Source organism: Nymphalis io, chromosome 19, assembly GCF_905147045.1.
Source record: "Nymphalis io chromosome 19, ilAglIoxx1.1, whole genome shotgun sequence".
NCBI classification, from domain to species: domain Eukaryota; kingdom Metazoa; phylum Arthropoda; class Insecta; order Lepidoptera; family Nymphalidae; genus Nymphalis; species Nymphalis io.
In genome coordinates this window covers 7,120,734-7,140,652 of record NC_065906.1, presented here as the reverse complement: position 1 = coordinate 7,140,652, position 19,919 = coordinate 7,120,734, and the positions used below count along the sequence as shown (strand labels likewise).

General features: G+C 31.9%; 3 protein-coding genes across 3 annotated transcripts; 1 reads left to right on the top strand and 2 right to left on the bottom strand.

Annotated features, from left to right (window-relative positions):
* Nucleotides 1-1,865: 1,865 nt before the first annotated feature.
* Nucleotides 1,866-8,792, top strand: LOC126775990 (CLIP domain-containing serine protease B4-like). Its single transcript, XM_050498238.1, has 7 exons — nucleotides 1,866-2,113; nucleotides 3,281-3,420; nucleotides 4,686-4,908; nucleotides 6,143-6,324; nucleotides 7,483-7,588; nucleotides 7,766-7,943; nucleotides 8,489-8,792. The coding sequence occupies exons 1-7, from the start codon at nucleotides 2,053-2,055 to the stop codon at nucleotides 8,727-8,729; spliced, it is 1,131 nt and encodes a 376-aa protein (XP_050354195.1). The 5' UTR covers nucleotides 1,866-2,052; the 3' UTR covers nucleotides 8,730-8,792.
* Nucleotides 8,793-9,952: 1,160 nt separating this feature from the next.
* On the bottom strand, nucleotides 9,953-11,569 carry LOC126776180 (uncharacterized). Its single transcript, XM_050498481.1, has 2 exons — nucleotides 11,498-11,569; nucleotides 9,953-11,260 (listed from the first exon to the last, which is right to left on the bottom strand). The coding sequence occupies exons 1-2, from the start codon at nucleotides 11,516-11,518 to the stop codon at nucleotides 9,953-9,955; spliced, it is 1,329 nt and encodes a 442-aa protein (XP_050354438.1). The 5' UTR covers nucleotides 11,519-11,569.
* A 630-nt stretch (nucleotides 11,570-12,199) lies between these two features.
* Nucleotides 12,200-14,887, bottom strand: LOC126776035 (protein Fer3-like). The gene is made up of 4 exons (XM_050498291.1): nucleotides 14,804-14,887; nucleotides 14,040-14,133; nucleotides 13,425-13,588; nucleotides 12,200-12,441 (listed from the first exon to the last, which is right to left on the bottom strand). The coding sequence occupies exons 1-4, from the start codon at nucleotides 14,846-14,848 to the stop codon at nucleotides 12,262-12,264; spliced, it is 483 nt and encodes a 160-aa protein (XP_050354248.1). The 5' UTR covers nucleotides 14,849-14,887; the 3' UTR covers nucleotides 12,200-12,261.
* Between the last annotated feature and the right edge of the window lie 5,032 nt (nucleotides 14,888-19,919).

The window sequence follows — 19,919 nt, the reverse complement described above, 5'->3', positions numbered from 1 at the left end:
GAAGTTGGTGATTTATATTAAACATCCATTCAGAACTGGTTTATATGCAATAAGCTTGAATAAATAATGAAGACCCGAGACGTACTTTACTATTAAATACAATAATAATATAAATATTTAAATTGCCTCGTTGGTCTTGTGGCTTACTTATAAGGCTTCAAGTCCCGAGGTTATATATTGGGGGCGCTGGCCTTAACTGTCTCCGCTTGTGCATGATTGCCATCCCATCGAATTACGATTTATAATAACAATCACACCAGTATTTTGTGCACTATAATATCACCTCAGCAGTTAGATGCCTTCCTTGAGAACAGCCGCCGTGACGGAAATCGATCAGGAAGGCATCGTCTTCATACATATTTTGAAAATGAGATAAATAAAAAAACTATAATTATATACCATACAACATTACGAGGACCTTCCACGTAATACGTATTTTCCGTTTATAAGGAAACAAAATTAAATCAAGTTGATAAACGTACAAATAAAAAAACATTTTTGGTTGAAAGAAGCTTCAAACCTCATTCATTCACAGGCTGTTACCACCTACGTATATACCTAACCGATTAAATAAAACTTGATGGAAGGGGTTTTTAATTATAATAGATACCATCATAAACAGGTAAAATTCTACTACATTATATTTTTATATAATAGTAGTACCAGCTTAAAGGGTTAGTCAGTGTACTAGCAGAAGAGACATAACATTGTTGGTGGGGTAATATTAGCGGTAATGTTTCTAATACTGGGACAGTAATGTGGACAAAATAATATCTGAATTTGAAAAAGATAGCGATACGGGCTAAAGGCAAAGTACCTATTTACCTAAGAAGTCGGGGAATTTCGTTTTCTGTCGCTGGTGACTTCTGCCAAAAAAATCAGATTAATTTGATCAAACTTTGAATAATAATAATAATAATAATAACTTTATTATTCAGGCATCGAGGCCTATAACTGTCTACAGATTACATATTTATAATTACAGAACATTCATTAATAATTAAAATTAAAATTAGAATCATAAAAATTACAATTAAAATATATAAGAATTATAGATTAATTAAACACATAACAAATACAATTTTATATATATATACGACTAGAAATTAACTAAAAATAATTGTTTATGTACGAGGCGCATAAACCAGATAAAATAAGTCTTACTAATTTGTGTTCTGAAATACATTCATAAAAAACTGCTTATGATTCTAAATAATTATTGTAATTATTATAATTGGGATCATAGAGAGTAAGTAAATACATTAAATTATGTATTATTATTTTATTAATAATTATTATTTTACTGGTGGTAGGGCTTTGTTCGCTCGTCTGGGTAAGTACCACCTACTCATCAAATATTCTACCGCAAAACAGCAGTACTTGGTATTGTTGTGTTCCGGTTTGAAGGGTAAGTAATTACAGGTACATAACACCTTAGTTCCCGAGGTTGGTGGCGCATTGGTGATGTAAGCGATGGTTATAATTTCTTACAATGCCAATGTATATGGGCGTTGGTAACTACTTACCATCAGGTGGTCCACATGCTCGTCCGCCTACCTATACTATAAAAAAAATATGTTGTAAATTTTAAATATCTACAACAATTTGTACACGTTATCAATGCGTCATACGGTTGTATTCATTATATCAAAACCTGTCTCGCATTTTGGATAGTTTTTAACAATAAACCTGTTATTGTTAAAAACTATGCATATAACATAATTAAGTAAACGTTTTTATCCAAGATTGCTAATAAATTGCCAAAATTCTTAACATATTCTACCTAAATACTATATTCATATTTTCCGTATAAAACTGGCAATAGGGTTTTCACTGAGAACGTATATTCATGCTATACATAAGTATATATTTACATATATTATGTGTAGTTTTATACTTCGTTCAAACATTTGATCTCGACCAGTGGCTACATCACTCTTATAAAACAGGTTAAGCTTAGTGTGCAAGCGAACTTCGTCTTGTGCGAACAAAGTTATTTCGAATTAAAAATCACTCGTTTTATTTATTCTCGTATTTATTTTAATTTTAGAAATGTTACTACCAAAACTTTTAATTTGTGTATCATTTATATACGGCTGTGATTCATATGCAAGTAAGTATGGTTTTTAGTTTTTCGTTTAGAAATGTGTTGTTTTAATTCCAAAACCTTTATCTGCAACATACAAAATCCTGAAATCTAATAATAATAATATATTGTTAATGTTTCGTTTTATAAAAATCGAATTAAAGTTAAGTAAGTTGCCTTGGCTTGAAATATCAGCTTTTAAACGCAATGCTTACAGCAATAATGTATATTTTATTGTATACAATAGTGACTCGACAAGGAAAAACGAAACGAATACATGTATAATGGATGACATTTGATATATATTATAAATAACTTTATATATCAAATGTCATCCAATTGCAAATGCTTATTTGTTGGGGTTTTCTACCGGTAAATTCTCAGCAACTTCCTGGAGTCTGAAATATTTCATATTATAACTGTTTTACGTTTAAGGTTTTGATTATCAATGTTATCAAGATCTTTCAACTATCAATTAATCCAACCAAACCAACTTAAAGATTACACCACGATTAGGTATTATTTGAGACGGTAACGTAACTTAGTAATTAGTCTGTGCTAGGTAAAACCTATTGAATGGCTTCATTAAGCTTCAAGTATTTTTACCAAACGAAATCGAATTCAAAGATAAAACTTATACGTTATTAGAATAACAGCAATACAGGTATTGTTGTGTACAGGCAGGCACGCGGGACATAACATCTTAACATAACCCAAAATTGGATGGAAGTTGGCATCGCATTAGCGATGTAAAGGATATAATATTTCTTACATTGCCGATGTCTATGCATCAGGTGGTCATTTGCTCATTCACCTATCTATAATATTAAAAAAATTGAATTTAAGTTAGTTCTTAACATGTACCTATACCAAATGTTCAGCGATCCATCAAGTCTTCCATTGTTTCATATAATTACCAGATGATCGTAACGTTTGATAACTCGTGACTACGTTACTTGAAATTAAAATAATACTTTAGACATAACTTTGTGTGCTTGGCACCAAACATTTAACACGTGACAATAACTAGTTATTGTAATTGACTTCCCGTCAGCACATAAGCTTAAAATGACCATTACGCCTAAAGAATTTTTACAAAAATACATTTTGACACCCAATGGTACGTACGCATGATGCCTAAATTAACAGAAATAAATTTAATAAAAATCTAATAAATAAACAATTTATTTACAGGTCGATGCAGTGGTGAGTGTACGTTATTTCGCTCCTGTCCCGAAGCCATTCGTTTTGCCGCAAATAGCGAAGCAAATAATGAAAAATTAAAATCATCGATTTGCGGCACCGAATTGATCGAAGGAAAACGATTGCCGAAGGTGAGTCCGCTACGTTCACAGTCTGAGTGTCCTGATATGTGTACACAAATACTATATATTCTCACTCTCATATTCCGATTGGATGCCATTCCAACATGATTGTAGAGAGATCAAACGATATCAAAGAGCTTCACACGCTTTCCAGGATAGAGGCTTAAGGCAAACAGAATTACAAAAAATCGCTTAATTGAGAAACCATAAACTAAACATATAAACGATGCAGCATTGTAACTCTTTCACATTCTAATTCTGGAAGAGTTACTGGAAATAAATACATTATAACTTTTTTTGGTCCAGCCAGGTTTCTAGCCTGTGATTTCATGATATGCAGCCGTACAAACTAGCCAGATCATCGCGAGGTAGTTACTACACACTTGTGTAGTGTACTAAGCAATTAGATACATATCTAGTTAAGTATCTTTTCGTATATCATGTGAAGATCTAGCGTAAATACAATAAAAATAGTTTCCTAGCTGTTTTTGTGTTATATTGACGAGTTTCATTTTAAAAAAAATAGGCATGCGAACGGGCAAATTAGCCACCTGATATCCATTACCCATAGACATTGGCGCAATCGTGGTAACGAAGATGTCCTTTGTGCCTGTAGTTACAGTAACGAGTGGTACCCAGACGAGCGTGCTCATAGTCCTTCACTGAGTAAAATCTCTACTGGGTATTTTCTATTTAATTAACAGTTATTTTAGCAGCAAAGCTTAATGCTAAATAAAGGGTGTAACTACCGGCACAAGGTACAACCTTAGACTACTCTTTAGATTTCAACTAATATTAAAAATAAGTAAATAACTCAGCTTCTGTTTGCTATATTAACACGGCTTAATAACTGAAGCGATCGAAATAAAATCTGACATACAGATAACCTAGAACCTTGGTTAGGCCGTAGTTATATAAAGAAAATAAATAAGACGTGGATTCATTGTTGGGAAATCATTATTATGCTATAAAAGTTACAATAATATATCTTTTTTTCCGTATTACAATTAACAAACAAAATATTACAATATAAAACTTATAACTAACAGACTATATTGGAATTAAACAAATAGACTATATTATAACTAGATAAATGAATATTTGTATTTCAGAAATCAGTACTCTTCCCTTTTTTTAATATGTTTTAATTTATAGGCAAATATAATATACAAATAAGATAAAAAGTGGAGCTTAGAAAAAAATTCGTCGCACCAAAATATTAGTGTTCAACTTCTAAAACAATGTTGTAGCATCATTTCATTATATATTAACAGGTTTGCTGCTCTGAATTTAGAGTGACTGACGATCGATCAGGGTTCTTCGGTGATAACCCCGAAAGCGCCGGTGAAGACTCTATTGAATCACATGCCAACATAAAACTTCTTCCAACACAATGTGGTCAAATCGACGGTGACCGTATCTTCGGTGGAGTGATCGCTAATCTGTGGGAGTTTCCATGGATGGTACTAATATCTCACCGAACCCGTGCTGCACCAGGTAACTATTAGTTCATTTTGAATACAAAAAATAACATTTTGATAAGCTAATTTTAAACAGTTTAAAAACTGTATAAAATGTTGTCTTACTTGGTTTTAAGCAACTAGAAACAGGTTTTTTGTGATTTCCTGCCGTAAGGATCACTAAACAAAACACGAGTACTGCATCATGCAGGTACGTGTATGCCGCGTGAAGTTTGACAGCAGTTATTTAGTAGTCATTCATGTATATTAAGATTCTAAATTGTGTATGTTATAAGCATGATTAATACAAAGTATAATTTTTTACGGTATTTTAAAAGATCATCTCTTTGTCTGTCGAATTAAATCAGTTTTAATGCATTATATTTTTATGAAAAGAATCAAAACGGTCTCTAAATAATGATTTAACCTGAACCGGTTTTAGAGCTTTTTACAAGCAGTTAGTTATACTTGCCGAAAAGCAACGTTTTTTTGTCTCCCTTAGCCTGTCAGTCTCAAGTGTGAGTGGGCAAGCGTTGATACGCATTGACTATTGTTTACATGTCTATAATAATGATAGCATATAATTGATCCACTGCTGGCCTCCTCTCCTTTTAAGGAGACGGTTTTGACGGAAGATTTTCATACCATACATAGGGATTTCATTACAATATTTCCTTCGCCGCAAAGCACGAGTTGAATTATAAAAACAAATTAACAATCAATTCACGTTACGAACATATTCTTCTATTTTCTCACTATAAATAAATTAATACATTACATTTGGCTATTGTAAATTACAAATATGAGTTTTACTCAAATATTTTCTTTTACCTTCTCCTCAAAAAGAGGAGAGGAGGCCTTTAGCCCAGCAGTGGGACATTCACAGGCTGTTACGGACGGATTACGGATTTTCTTTTACTGTGGCTGACTTAGTTACCAGGAATATTTAGTTTACTTTTATATAACTCTAGTTTCCGTCCCCTTATAAGGATAAGGGGGGGGGATAGCTGATAAGTGCCTTTTGTCTTTTTGTGTATCCTTGACGTGTATGAAAAATATCACAGTAATCGATTGAATGATTAAAACAAGAAAGCGAACAAAATATCCTCGACAAAAAAATTTAAGCATCTAAGTTTATTAAATTCAATTATTTCTATCAAACAGCGACATTTTTTATGATTATTATTTTCGGCTTATTACCGAACACATGATATAAATGAAAAAAATAAGGTAGATAAATGGGTCAACTGACAGTAAGTTTAACATTTTAGGTAAAGACAACCTTGAATTCAAGTGCGGTGGAAGTATAATTAACTCTCGATATGTTATGACCGCTGCCCATTGCGTGGTAAACAAGAAGTTAGCTGGTGTTCGTGTTGGCGAGTTCGACATCAACTCCAAAGAAGACTGTCAGGGAGAATATCCGAAAATCTATTGTGAGAGACACATTCAGGTACTTACTTTTTTCGTATTAAATATATTCAAACGAAAAAATTGCACGTGCACCATGCACGTAATAGAAGTGAAACCTTAAAATATATAGCTCGTTCTATCTTTCTACGTCGTATGTAGCGTTCTTCCCTCTCATATAACTTTCTGTTCTTAAAATTGTCGTAATTATCGAACCACCGTCTTAGAAACACTTACAATATATCTTAGTAACTTCAAAATAATTTGCTACCTAAACAAAAACCTATTCTTAAAACATTTTTAAATTTTTAAATGTTGTGCCTAGACACACAAGTATTGTATATATTTGTCGATGGGTAACTCAGATGGACGATCCAAGATTTGCAACATTCCAAGAAATATTTTTGTATAATTTTTATTTTGGTTGTGTGTACGGTAAAATATTTACGGTTTCAAAAAGCTTACAGAAAGACCATGAACAAAAAAAATGTAAACGTATGTAACAGGAATATTACTAACTATAAACGTGCACAAGCTTTATCTTTTATCTATATAAATATGGATTTACAAAAGAAAAGTAGTATATATTGTATTTTTTTTTTATATAATAGGAAGGCGGACGAGCATATGGGCCACCTGATGGTAAGTAGTCACCAACGCCCTTAGACATTGACATTATAAGAAATGTCAACCATCGCTTACATAGCCAATGCGCCACCAACCTTGGGAACTAAGATTTTATGTCCCTTGTGCCTGTAATTACACTGGCTCATTCACCCTTCAAACCGGAACACAACAATATCAAGTACTGCTGTTTTGCGGTAGAATATCCGATGAGTGGGTGGTACCTACCCAGACGAGCTTGCACAAAGCCCTGCCACCAGTAATTAGTATTTACCTATATAGTAAACACCAGTTATTGTATATCAGTTGTCTGGTTTCCATAATACAAGCTCTGCTTAGTTTGAGATCAGATGGCCGTGTGTGAATAATGTCCCAGAATATTATTATTAAGTATTATTAAAAAGGACAAATTGAGCTGATTCTACCACGTTGCACCAAACAAGTGGAAACATTCCGGTTTTCAAGTTGTTTTCCTGCACCGCCAAATACGAAATAAAATTTAAGCATAAATTTAGCACATAAAATACAACTTGGTTTTGCTCGGCTATCTGGCACTAAAATAATTTACATTTCACAGGATATATCTATCGAGGAAAGTATTCCCCACCAAGGTTACCAACGTTCGCCGGTGGATAACGACATCGCTCTACTTCGTCTGAAGAAACCAATAGATTTTTCACATAGTAAGAAATGTTTTACAAATTAATATATAATCTGCACATTGCCACCACCAACCAGATGTGGAGCAGCGTGATGGGATAAACGAAAAGACTTCTCAACAGGAGTTAGCCCTTTGCCATGCCTTGGAACGCTTACAAGCTGATACTGTTATTTACTATTTTTTTACTTATTTTCTACAGAAAATGTCGCACCGATATGCCTGCCAGTGAACAGAGAACTTCGTAACGTCGTTCTCGGGGGTAAATCAGCAACGGTCGCAGGCTGGGGCACAACTGACACCGGCTATCAATCTTCTGTCCTCCGGAAGGTCACAATACCAATTCTAACGGCCGATGCTTGCCGTGACATCTACAATAAGTAAGCTAAATATTATTATTTTTCCATTCCATTTCATTCTATCGTTTATCCAATACTTCTTCTTCGAGTGCCACTCCGACTAGCGAAGGTTGGCAGTCAGCTTTAAATACTCCTTCTTGTTCTTCGCGAGGCGAAAGAGTTCGGCAGCACTCGCGATTCCCGTCCATTCACGGATGTTTCACAGCCAAGACTTTTTTCTGCGTCCAACAGCTCTCCTTCCGGCAACTTTTCCCATCATAATCAGTTGCAAAAGTTCATATCTTTCATGCCTAAGCACGTGTCCGAGATATGCAACTTTTCTCTTCTTGACAGTTCAGACAGTCTAGAAAAGTTGCCGTTTTTGGTTGACGCGTCGCAGAACTTCCACGTTCGAGACCTTTTGAGTCCAACTAATGGCCAACATACGTCTATAAGCCCACAAGCCAAGAATAAAACCTACTTAGTATTATCCAATACTAAGTAGATTTTATTCTTTATAATCAAACAACTTAAATACAGAAAAAAATTTATATATTTATATTTACTAAAACAATCATTTTTTATAGAAACTCGGCCAGTAGCGATACGACACTTAAAAAGATTTGTGCTGGCGAATTAAAGAAGGACTCGTGCAGTGGTGATTCTGGTGGACCTCTTATGTTAGAAAATGAAATTGAGGGCAAATTCAGAATGATTCAGTATGGCGTCGTGTCTTACGGTCCAAAGCAATGCGGCTCTTTATTCCCAGGAGTATATACTGACGTCACCAGCTACATCGAATGGATATTGGATACCATTAAACCTTAATTCATAATTACAATCATGTCAAAAAATTATTAACTACTAAATAAACGGGTTTACATACTTTTACACGTGTCATGAGATTATTTAATTATACCTTATTTAGAAAATTTAAACCTGTAAATAAAACAAAAAAAAAGCTATTAAATAGCATTAAAATATCGATAGCCTATTATCAAATAAAATAATTGATGTTTTTTAATAGAAATAAATCGTACAAACAACAAATTTTACACTTACTGCTGTGTCTATAGGTAAAATTAGTTGAATTTCAAGTAAATTCAGATGATTGGTATTTATACGTTGAACGTTTAGAACAATATCTCATTGTCAATAGAATACCCAATGAATTATATGTCCCAACATTTATTACAGTCATTGGGTCTGAATGTTACGAATTATTAGTAAACTTATGTACACCTGCTAAACCCAGTTCAAAATCTTTTAAACAATTAATAGAAATGTTGGGAATAAAATGGTTATGGCGAATTGGTATTATTTTTTATAAATATAACAGTAACCTTATAACCTTTATAACTTTTGGAACTAATGAAGACAAACGTAATTTGACATTGTAATTTGACATTATAAATTAAAAAATTAATAGTATTTATGCTATACACAAATAGGTACATTTATTTGGTAAAACGCAATATGTATCTTCCTACGATTCATCTTGATATCAGATGTCCTATCGAAGTCACAAGCGAAAACATAAAAGTCTATATCAAATTTTGTCATTGTATTTTTTTATGATTATAAAGATTAAGCGCTTGTACAGCTATTTATTATTTTTTTATTATCTCAATCGTTGGAATTTTCCAATTTAATTTTTTTTCTCTTAAGTTCAAATGCTAGTCAATTAATTAAATAATAATTATTGTTTCATGTTATGTTTTTTTCTGTTGCAGTATGCATACCAACTAAAACAAGACACTGAGTAAAGGTGATTTTAAAACACAAAAATTTTAATTGAATTATAATTTGATAATTCCTTAAATTATTTATATATATAAATTTCACTCAACGAAGTGCTAATTATTTATTTTCATTATATTTAATTTTTACTTCTTAATTAATTAATTAGATTATGAACTTTCAGGTAAAGCTTAATACCTTTTTTTATTTTATACTAGTAAGGGGGATACACAGTAGCTGATCCAATGAAATAATTTAAAAAATTAAAAAGCAATAGAATCTTTAGAAATAATTTATTAATCAAATAATAATTAAAACAAGTCAGGAATATCACCTCTATTTCCTTCCTTTAAAGACAATTTCGGGAATTTTCTTACCAAAGTTTCTGAATCATCCGTATTTTTATAAAGTTCTGGTTTCTCGGATGGAAATAGTATGGGTTTATCCAACGTAGATAAATTGCTTAAGGAAAGCTTGCTTTTGATGTAAGCTACACTGTCATTGCTAATATTATCGCTATTAATGATTATACGCTGTTGTACGACGTTCTCTTTTCCATCATTCTGCTTCTGAGAAGATTGAATTTTTGATTTAAAATCTGACACCGTAAAATAATTATTCGTTACATTTTGAAATCCCTTTAAAGGAATAGAAGTATTTATTTTAGCTATCGGAGAAAATAATTTTGACCATGATATATATTTTTTTAATACGTATGGTATAAAATCTTTTTGAATTTTGACTTGTTCAGTAGTAGGGTAAGTAATGATATTGTAGTTTGAATGTGCTGGTTCTGGACTCTTCAGTGTATAATTTAAGAATTGTACATTATTTTTATAATTTTCTTCAATATCTACAAAAACCTCTGTTGTACTGATCACTTCTTCATTATAAGCTGTCTCAGGAATAGTCGTCGTCTCGTTTTCATGCATTTTTATATCCTTTAAATCTTTTTTACCTACATCTTTTAATTGCGATGAATGTTCAACTTGTTTTCTTTTACTATTTTCTTCATTATAAGCCGGAGTTATTTTTTCAGTCTCGACGGAGACATTCGAAACGATTTTTGATTGTTCTTGATTAATTGCATGAATTCTACTTTGATTATACAAATCTGTTTCTGTAATATCCTTTTTCGTTTCAATGCCATCAATTGTTGAATTATCTTTATGATTAAATATGCCTTTATTTTTGGTAATCAACGGTACTAATTTATTCGTGGTTACAAGCGCGTCTTTATATGGAACAGAATGTTTGACAAGTCGATTATTATTATTCAATACATTTCTTCCATGCTCAACACAACAAAAATCAGTTAAAGGTATATTGAACAAAATCGGATAATAAGGTCTTGTTATAAATTTTCTCGTTAAAGGGTAAATTTGTACCAAAGATTTGGTCGACAATTTGTCATTATAATTGAGTTCTGCTAAAACTATTTCATTAAAGTTGTTATTACTGGGTATTCTTAACATCTTCTCTTTTAGATTTGCTGTTGGTGAATCGGGTTTGTTAGCGTTTGAGCCAAAAATACTTATTACAACATTTCTTGCCGACATTCTATCTCTCGTCGGTCTACGTATATCAAAAGTGGTACCAATCCAAACATGACTCATTAACTGTAAAAATCGAAAAATTTCAACTATATTAATACCAATTTGCACTTATACTATTTTTGCACTTATACTAATATTATTTGTTTTATGATCAATATCGCCATTTAAATTGTGAAATCATGACTTATGATTGGTTAAAAATGATGTAAGTACTGCGACAAGTGACGAAGCAATGGGTTTAAAGACCATATAGCTTTAAATTGATAAAAGCAAATAAATAAATACTAGAAAAACACTTACCAATATAAAATAGATCAGCATTTTTAATAAATTTGTCCACTGGGTACTTGTTCATAGGACAACCGATAACATCACTGAACAATTGCTTTTTGAATACTAATCAAATAACAAACGTTGCGCTTAAATATGTATGAGACATTTTAAAAAAAAACTTTAGTGTAAAACATTATAGATAATTAATAACGATTAACGAACTATAATAAATACGATTCCCATTAAGTAATTACTTAACTAATGAAGTAATTAATGAGTGAAGTAATTAATGAGTGAATTATTTTTTTTTTTACTTTGCAAATAAAACACAGATTGATCATCTACATTTATTAATGAAAAGAATAATGACAATTAATAAATTCTTTTTTGTTACATCATTGCCATTATACTATAAAAAAGTATATTTTATAATAAATAAAATTAAGGCCTTAAAACTAGTGGAAGACTTCTGACTAACCTAAATAGTATGTAAAAAGATATATTTTTTGGAGTTCTTTTTATGATGAAAAGGTTATATTGAGATATTTTCAGTATACATTAATTGAATAAATTTTTCATTATTTTGAATAAGTTTAATTCAATTTTATTTTTTAAATATTTCTAACACCACTTATCCTGATACTTAATTAAATGTTATTGTTAAAGAAAAAAAATGTAACTACAAATAAATAGAAACAATAATATGCATTATAATAAAATCTAACAAAATAAATGAATACTGGTCACAACAGAATGGCTAGTAAATAGATTTGTAAATCTTAAGTAAAAATTCAAGCGCACCAAGGTACCTCAGCGTCGAAAATATGCCGTGGTGGGTGCAGTGAAGAATGTGAAGGATGGTGAGGCTGTGGAGATCCATGGAGCAGCTCACACATAAAACTAATATATGTGATAGCTAAACGCAAAGTTTCGATACGCGAGAGCCGTTTCTCATATGCAAATGTTGGCACCTGTAGAATTACAAAAGTTTTTTAGAAGCAAAAACAAAATACGGAAATGCTTCGTATACTTTAGTTTCTGTAAAAATACTTTATAATAATGAGATACGGGTTAGAATGAAAGCCAAAGCGAAGACGTACGCTTAACACTTAGATAAAAATAAATTATTCTTATCAAATATTTCTTGAAGCCGAGATGGCCCAGTGGTAAGAACGCGTGAATCTTAACCGATGATCGTGGGTTCAAACCCGGGCAAGCACCACTGAATTTTCATGTGCTTAATTTGTGATTATAATTCATCTCGTGCTTTACGGTGAAGGAAAACATCGTGAGGAAACCTGCATGTGTCTAATTTCACTGAAATTCTGCCACATGTGAATTCTACCAACCCGCATTGGAGCAGCGTGGTGGAATAAGCTCCAAACCTTCTCCTCAAAAAGAGGAGAGGAGGCCTTTAGCCCAGCAGTGGGACATTCACAGGCTGTTACGGATTACGGAAATCTTTCTTATAAGGTCAAAGTGAAATCACCTCATGTCGTATTTACGTTTTGACACGTATATACGACTTACCGAGGAGACCAGGACCCCCAACTACCCCAGGACTGGTGGTAGGGCTTTGTGCAAGCTCGTCTGGGTAGGTACCACCCACTCATCAGATATTCTACCGCAAAACAGAAATACTTGATATTGTTGTGTTCCGGTTTGAAGGGTGAGTGAGCCAGTGTAATTACAGGCACAAGGGACATAAAATCTTAGTTCCCAAGGTTGGTGGCGCATTGGCTATGTAAGCGATGGTTGACATTTCTTACAATGCCAATGTCTAAGGGCGTTTGGTGACCACTTACCATCAGGTGGCCCATATGCTCGTCCACCTTCCAATTCTATAAAAAAAAAAGAAAAAAATAAGGACTGAAAACATTTTTATTGCAATTATTATTTGTAAGAAAATTTATTTACTATAAATAACGAACAATAATTATATATAAAAAAATACCTTACGACGTAGTTTATCAAAGGCTTCGTTCAAATTGAACATGCGACGACGTTCACGGATGTTTGCAGCGCGACGCTGAGCGACGGACGCTACACGTCGTCTTGGCTTTTTGCCGCCGGGGGTCGAACGAGATGAGCCTCGTCCACATCCTGCCGCCGACCATACTAAAAACACACAGATCTTTTCAAAACTTCTTAATTTAATATATGCAGTTAGTGTCTCAATATTAAGCTACATTATATAATTATTTTTAGTTTTGTTTTCTTATAAAATTACAAATTAAAAGTTGAGCAATTATAATTTTTACTACTACTTAAATTTTAAAGTACTTTAATAAACTCTATCTAACAGTTTTAAAATGTTTTATTGTGTTTGGTTTGTAACAATACATTATAATTATTACAATCAAGTCACAAGTATTTCTGGGTAAATCTGTCTGGAGCTGTATTGTGTCTAGTACGCTGTCCCTGAAATTGTTTAATATATAAAAAAAAACAGTTGTTTGCAAAGTTATTCAAACATATTTGGATAACATTATTGCCAACAATTTTTCGCTAAATATATTATATGGCTTTAGTTTAACAGTAAGATAATTTAATGACTGTGTTTGCTTACCCAGATCAGCGGGTGGAAAAGCCAGGATGTCGGGGTAAGGTACAGGCGCTGGTGGCGCGTCCCAAAGTGGTCCGTATGGAGACACCTCACTGCCCTAAATATTTAAAAGGAAATCTTCTATAACAGTCTTAATAAAAAAACTATTCTAGATTTTGGATTACAGAAAAAATAAACTGAAGTCTTCCACTATTCAGAATCTTATCTACTATTTCAATATGCTCTATGTTTTGCTTTGACAGTAAATTAAAATATCAATACAATCCTGAAACTAGAAACGACATCAGCGAGTCTACTATCAGCAACACTTTACCGTTTCTTTCATTCAAATTTTGTAAAATAATTTTGTCGAAATATATTAGGAATTTTATTTAAAAAAAAAAAACAAACCTCGCATAAAAACACATATTAACAAAACATAAATATACTTATTAGAAATTTTGATGATTTGATTAGATTTGATTTTTATGAAAACAAAAATACATTATTATTAAAAAACTATTAGAATTTTGTTTATTTTAAATATCACGAATACTTTTACATTTTTTTAGTCTTAGTATAGATACTGTACTAGATTGAACTAAATAATAACAAATATCTATAACATATACATACATTAATCATTATAATTTCAACTGTAGGCAGTAAGTAAATAATAAGTAAAATTGTTATTGCTAACTGAAGAATGATGAGGACTGAGTTTATTTTAGGTCAATTTTTGAAAATATTTGTAAAATCAAAAGGATCAATCTTAAAATCAAACGTACAGACGAGCTGCTCCAAACGTGCGGCGTCTCGCTGCCGTATGACATCAGCGGGAAATGAATCTTGAGTCTTGGTATTCACACTCCTGAACGAAACTCACACACCACAAGATAAATTAACATAAGGAGAGGTATTCGAAAATTTTGACTTCTACGATCCAGTCAAGACCAAGAATGAAACAGTACTAAATCAAAATATAACAATTTCAAACCATTCCCAAATATGGATGCGGAATTATTAAAATATCTTATCGTACAAATTTCAATTTTAGTGTTTTGATTTAAGGTATATTATCACTTGATATGTATCTAAAATACCCCAAACCATTACAATGTCAGTTTTCTCGATTCTGATTGGTGTAAGAAGGGGTAGTTTTAGGGTGGTTCTCTCTTATTGGCCACAACAGGTTCAGGGGGCGTACTTTCAGTACTATCGACTTTGTGGCTGTCAAGTTATCCTAAATAAAATATGACTTTTTAAAATAATAATACGTATTTAGTGTTTTTAAGGAACTTTATAAAGTGTAAAAGTTTTGTTACTGATTATTTTGTCTATAATTTTTACTGAAAGTTACTCGATAATGGTCTTATTTTAGAAATTAAGTTGTCGGTTGTCCACCGGTACCAACATTTGGTGAAAACAAACTTATATATATAGTATGGCTGATAACCAAATGGTCCACCTGATGATAAGTGGCCACCTTCACCCATAGACACTGGCAATGTAAGAAGAATTAGCAGTGGCTTACACTACCACTGCTTGGCCCACTATGGAATCTTAAATGTACTTTTATTTACACTAGCTTTTTTAACCTTCCACACGGAACACTGCAATACAAAGTATTAATATACATACTTATTTGAATAGTTTGTGGGCAGAACGATTGTTAATTAAGTAGTACCTACCAAAACAGGCTAAAATATCTTGCAATACCTAATTTTTTTTTTTTGGAGTTTTCATCTTAAATGAAATCAAATCAACTCTGACCTGAGAAGAATCGGTGCATGAAACTCAGGGCTTTTATTTTAGTGAGTTTATAGGAGGCAATTGCAACTTGGTACCAACAATAAAGCCAAGAGTCAACAGCATCTATCGTCTCCTCATTGATAACTACATTGGCTTATACATTTATCACATTTAGTGTGTTAATATTTTTTTAACGTAACATAATTTTTTTCTGGGTTAGAATTACTAGATTTAAATATTCGAATGATTTTATATGCTTATTTATATTACGTCTTTGTTTCTATAAATATTGTTGTAAGATAATGATAGAACAATAGATAACACAGGTCTGCGAAATTATTTTTTTCGAAAGTTTTTTTTTAAAAACTGTTATTATTTCTTATAAACAGTCTAAACGTAATATAAAATTTACAAGAATCAGATGATATAGCTTTTTAATTTAAAATGTATGGAGCAAACATTTATTTATAAAATGAAAGAAAATCATTTAAGAAATTTTACTAAATTTTATTATGTCTGTAGCTACTAAATAAAATAACCATAGTGCATTTAAACAGAACAATTAATAATAACGTTGTTTTTTTAAAAAAAAACCTTCGTTTTGTTGACTTTCTTTTATGAGTTTTTGCTGATGATATGATATAGCTTTTTAATTTAAAATGTATGGAGCAAACATTTATTTATAAAATGAAAGAAAATCATTTAAGAAATTTTACTAAATTTTATTATGTCTGTAGCTACTAAATAAAATAACCATAGTGCATTTAAACAGAACAATTAATAATAACGTTGTTTTTTTTTTAAAAAAAAACCTTCGTTTTGTTGACTTTCTTTTATGAGTTTTTGCTTCGTCTCTATACAAGATCCAACAATAGTCCACAATCATAGTAACATCTCAACGGCCTTCTTTCATGTTACAATATATAAATCATCTCATGTGTTTCATTTGATATCTTCAACATCTTGATGGAACCGCTCGCTGTAATCGCCCAGATTTTTTGGAAAACAATCAATGCGTGATTTCAAAAAATGAATTTTTAAACTCATGTTACAGCCTAAGTTTTTATGGGCCTTTAACATATCCTTGACAATATTTTTATAATCAGGATCTTTTGTATTACCTAAAAACTTAGAAATGACATTCTTAAAGCCATTCTAAACACTTTTTTCTAAATTTGTCATGATGTTTTCAAATTCTGCGTCCTTAATAAGTTTCCTGATATCAGGTACCGTAAATATTCCCTCTTTCAACTTAGCATTAGATAAACTAGGAAAACAGGAGCAAAGATACTTAAAATTATTTCCATCTTGTGGCAATGTTTCATCAAACCAAATTTATTATGAAGTCGTGGAAGCCGCACTTTATCTGGGTCTATCAAATTCGGGTTAATGACATTTTTACCCAAACTTTATTCTAATTTGCCAGTCTGATTTTTCCCAATGTAATTGTCTTGCTCTGCTATCCCATTCTACACATATATAACAAGGGAATTTTGTATAACCTCGCTGCTGTCCAAGAAGCAAGCAAACGATTTTCAAGTCACCGCAAATTAACCATTTGTTAACACAAATTCTTTAAGATTCTTTAAGATATTCTGAATGAGCTACATGTAAATTCTTGTTCTCTGGTTCGATACTAATAAAACGTCGTCTGGGCATCTAATAAATTGTTTTCTTTCAGGCGAGATCCGAGACATTCAGCAGAATCTTTTGGCAACCCAAGATCCTGTACTAAATCATTCAGTTGTTGCTGATTTAAAGGGCGAGGTTCATTTGTGAGGTTAAAAATTTCACCAAATTGGATAAATCACTTTGTTCTGAATTTTCTGGATAAGGGCATTTCGAAGTTCTTAGTGTTAATAGGTACTGGTATGGATAATTCGAATCCATGTGGTATACTGGCTTTGTTACAGACGAAACATCGTGATAAATTATATCGGCGCGGTTTTTAAAGTAATATTCTGTCACATTGGTCAAGCAAAAATAGCTATATTTGTTCAACTTAAGTGCAAAAAAAATGTGACGTGATACAATAAAATAAAGTTAATATTTGCGACATATAGGTTAATACCAACGCGTTTAACCTGAAATTATTAAAAAACTTTTTCATTGCAGACCTGTGTAATTGGTGTTTACAATAATATCATTAAAGTCTAATCTAATCTAATCTAATTAATTTAATTAAAGTGTTATATAAAATTAAAAGATATTGTATATATATTAAAACTTATAAAAATAGTGTATATTTTTATTTGTATTGTTATACATAAATAAACATATACATATTATTCACGTTCATTGTCCATTTGTCTGATTACCTTCTATAGATCATATCGAGAATAACTGAAAACTAAGTTTACTCTTATCCAAAAATGACATAGTATGTTGATTAAATACAATTGATTTTAATATTTTATCGAGTAAGTATTTATTATCAATGCGTTTTTAATGTGAGAATTTAATTAATCAATTGACATAACTAAAAGCAACGCAGATAAGTTTTACAATAATATAATACGATAAGTTTTTATAGATTCCTCATTTAAGAAATGAGTGAAAACCTACAGACATACATATTAACTTACACAACACGGGCGTAACTGACGCCGTGTAAATCAGCCGTTTCAAAGATACGGGGCCCCCTAGCTACAGGGGCTCCGAACCTTTTTTTTTTTTTTTTTCGCTGGAAAAACACATTTCTGTGTTTCCAGCACATGAGATGGGGGGGTATGTGGGACTCGCCGGCGCTGAAGGCGCCAGAATACCCACTAAAAAACCAGCGGTACCCACTCCATCTTGTCGGGGGACGTCACGGGATCGCTTGCGCATACTACCATGCCGAGGGGCCCCGAACCTGTGTAAGCAATGATTTGTCAAAAGTTATCCAAAATATCACTTGAACTCTAAGGCGCTAAACTAAATGGAAAGATGAAAATATTATACACATTTGAAAAATAAGTTCAACTCGTTGACGGTCAAGGCGCTAAATTCGCGTGTTTTGGGGTTTGCTTATTGGCCACCAAAGGTATCGTAAATTTAATAGTATTTAATCTTTATATAAGGATGACATTTTATACTCCATTTGTAAATTGGTTCAGTGCTTTATATATAAAAAACAGAAAACGAAGTATATCAATGTATCACGAAAGAACGGCGCAGTTAGGAAGAAAGGCCTCCCACCAAATTTTGATACAGAGCCCATCAAGAGCAAGCTACGCCCCTGTTACATAGACACATCCTTATACATCCATATTTACGTGCATCATTCTAACCATTATCGAACGCATTTGTTTTAAGCACATATACATTTTCAAAAATCGAATCGAAGAAGCATTTTGCTTTATTCCCAGTAGTTCAGAATTTTTCATATCACGCCCTATTGAAAAATCAATTATGTACTTCGTTCATTTATTTAAGCAACTAATATGTTTGCACACTGTTTATAAATCAAAAAGATATGTACGCCAAAATTATCAATAAATACGGAGTCATCATTTAAGCGGTTCTATTGGAATTAAGGAAAACAAACTTTGTATATAGGAAAAAATTTAACTTAATGAAGTTACATTTTTTCCTGCATGCTGCACCTGCAAACCATAACATTATTCAGTAAGGACAAATTAATCTTTTATTGATTGTATCATCACATTACCATGATACGCGTAACCAGGGGCAGATGGCGGACACAATACGAATTGTCCAAATTATATTAAAGATATTTGTCACATTTGACGCTAAATATGAACGTATGAAGTAAATGCCATGGATCACGGAGCAGGAAGGGTGGGTTCAACAGGCAGGAGTTATATAAGTCTCATATTTTACTGCAAAAACGTAGAAATCGGCTTACTTAAACAAAACTTTGTTGTGAAAAAAGAATAACAAATAATAATAAAATTCAATCAATTACTCCAACTGCATGGGTTAGTTACACTATCATGCAAATGATTTTTTTTAATAATCCAGACCCAGCAAATTTCCTACGAAATTGTACTGCAATGTATATTTTTATTGACAATTTTTACATATTGTCAAATGTCTTAAAAGTATAATAAAAATAAAAATACATGTTATTATATGCGAGTAATAAGTTGTTTTGTATTTTGCAATATTATCGCACTGACTTCGAAACAAATAATTTAGTTTAAATTA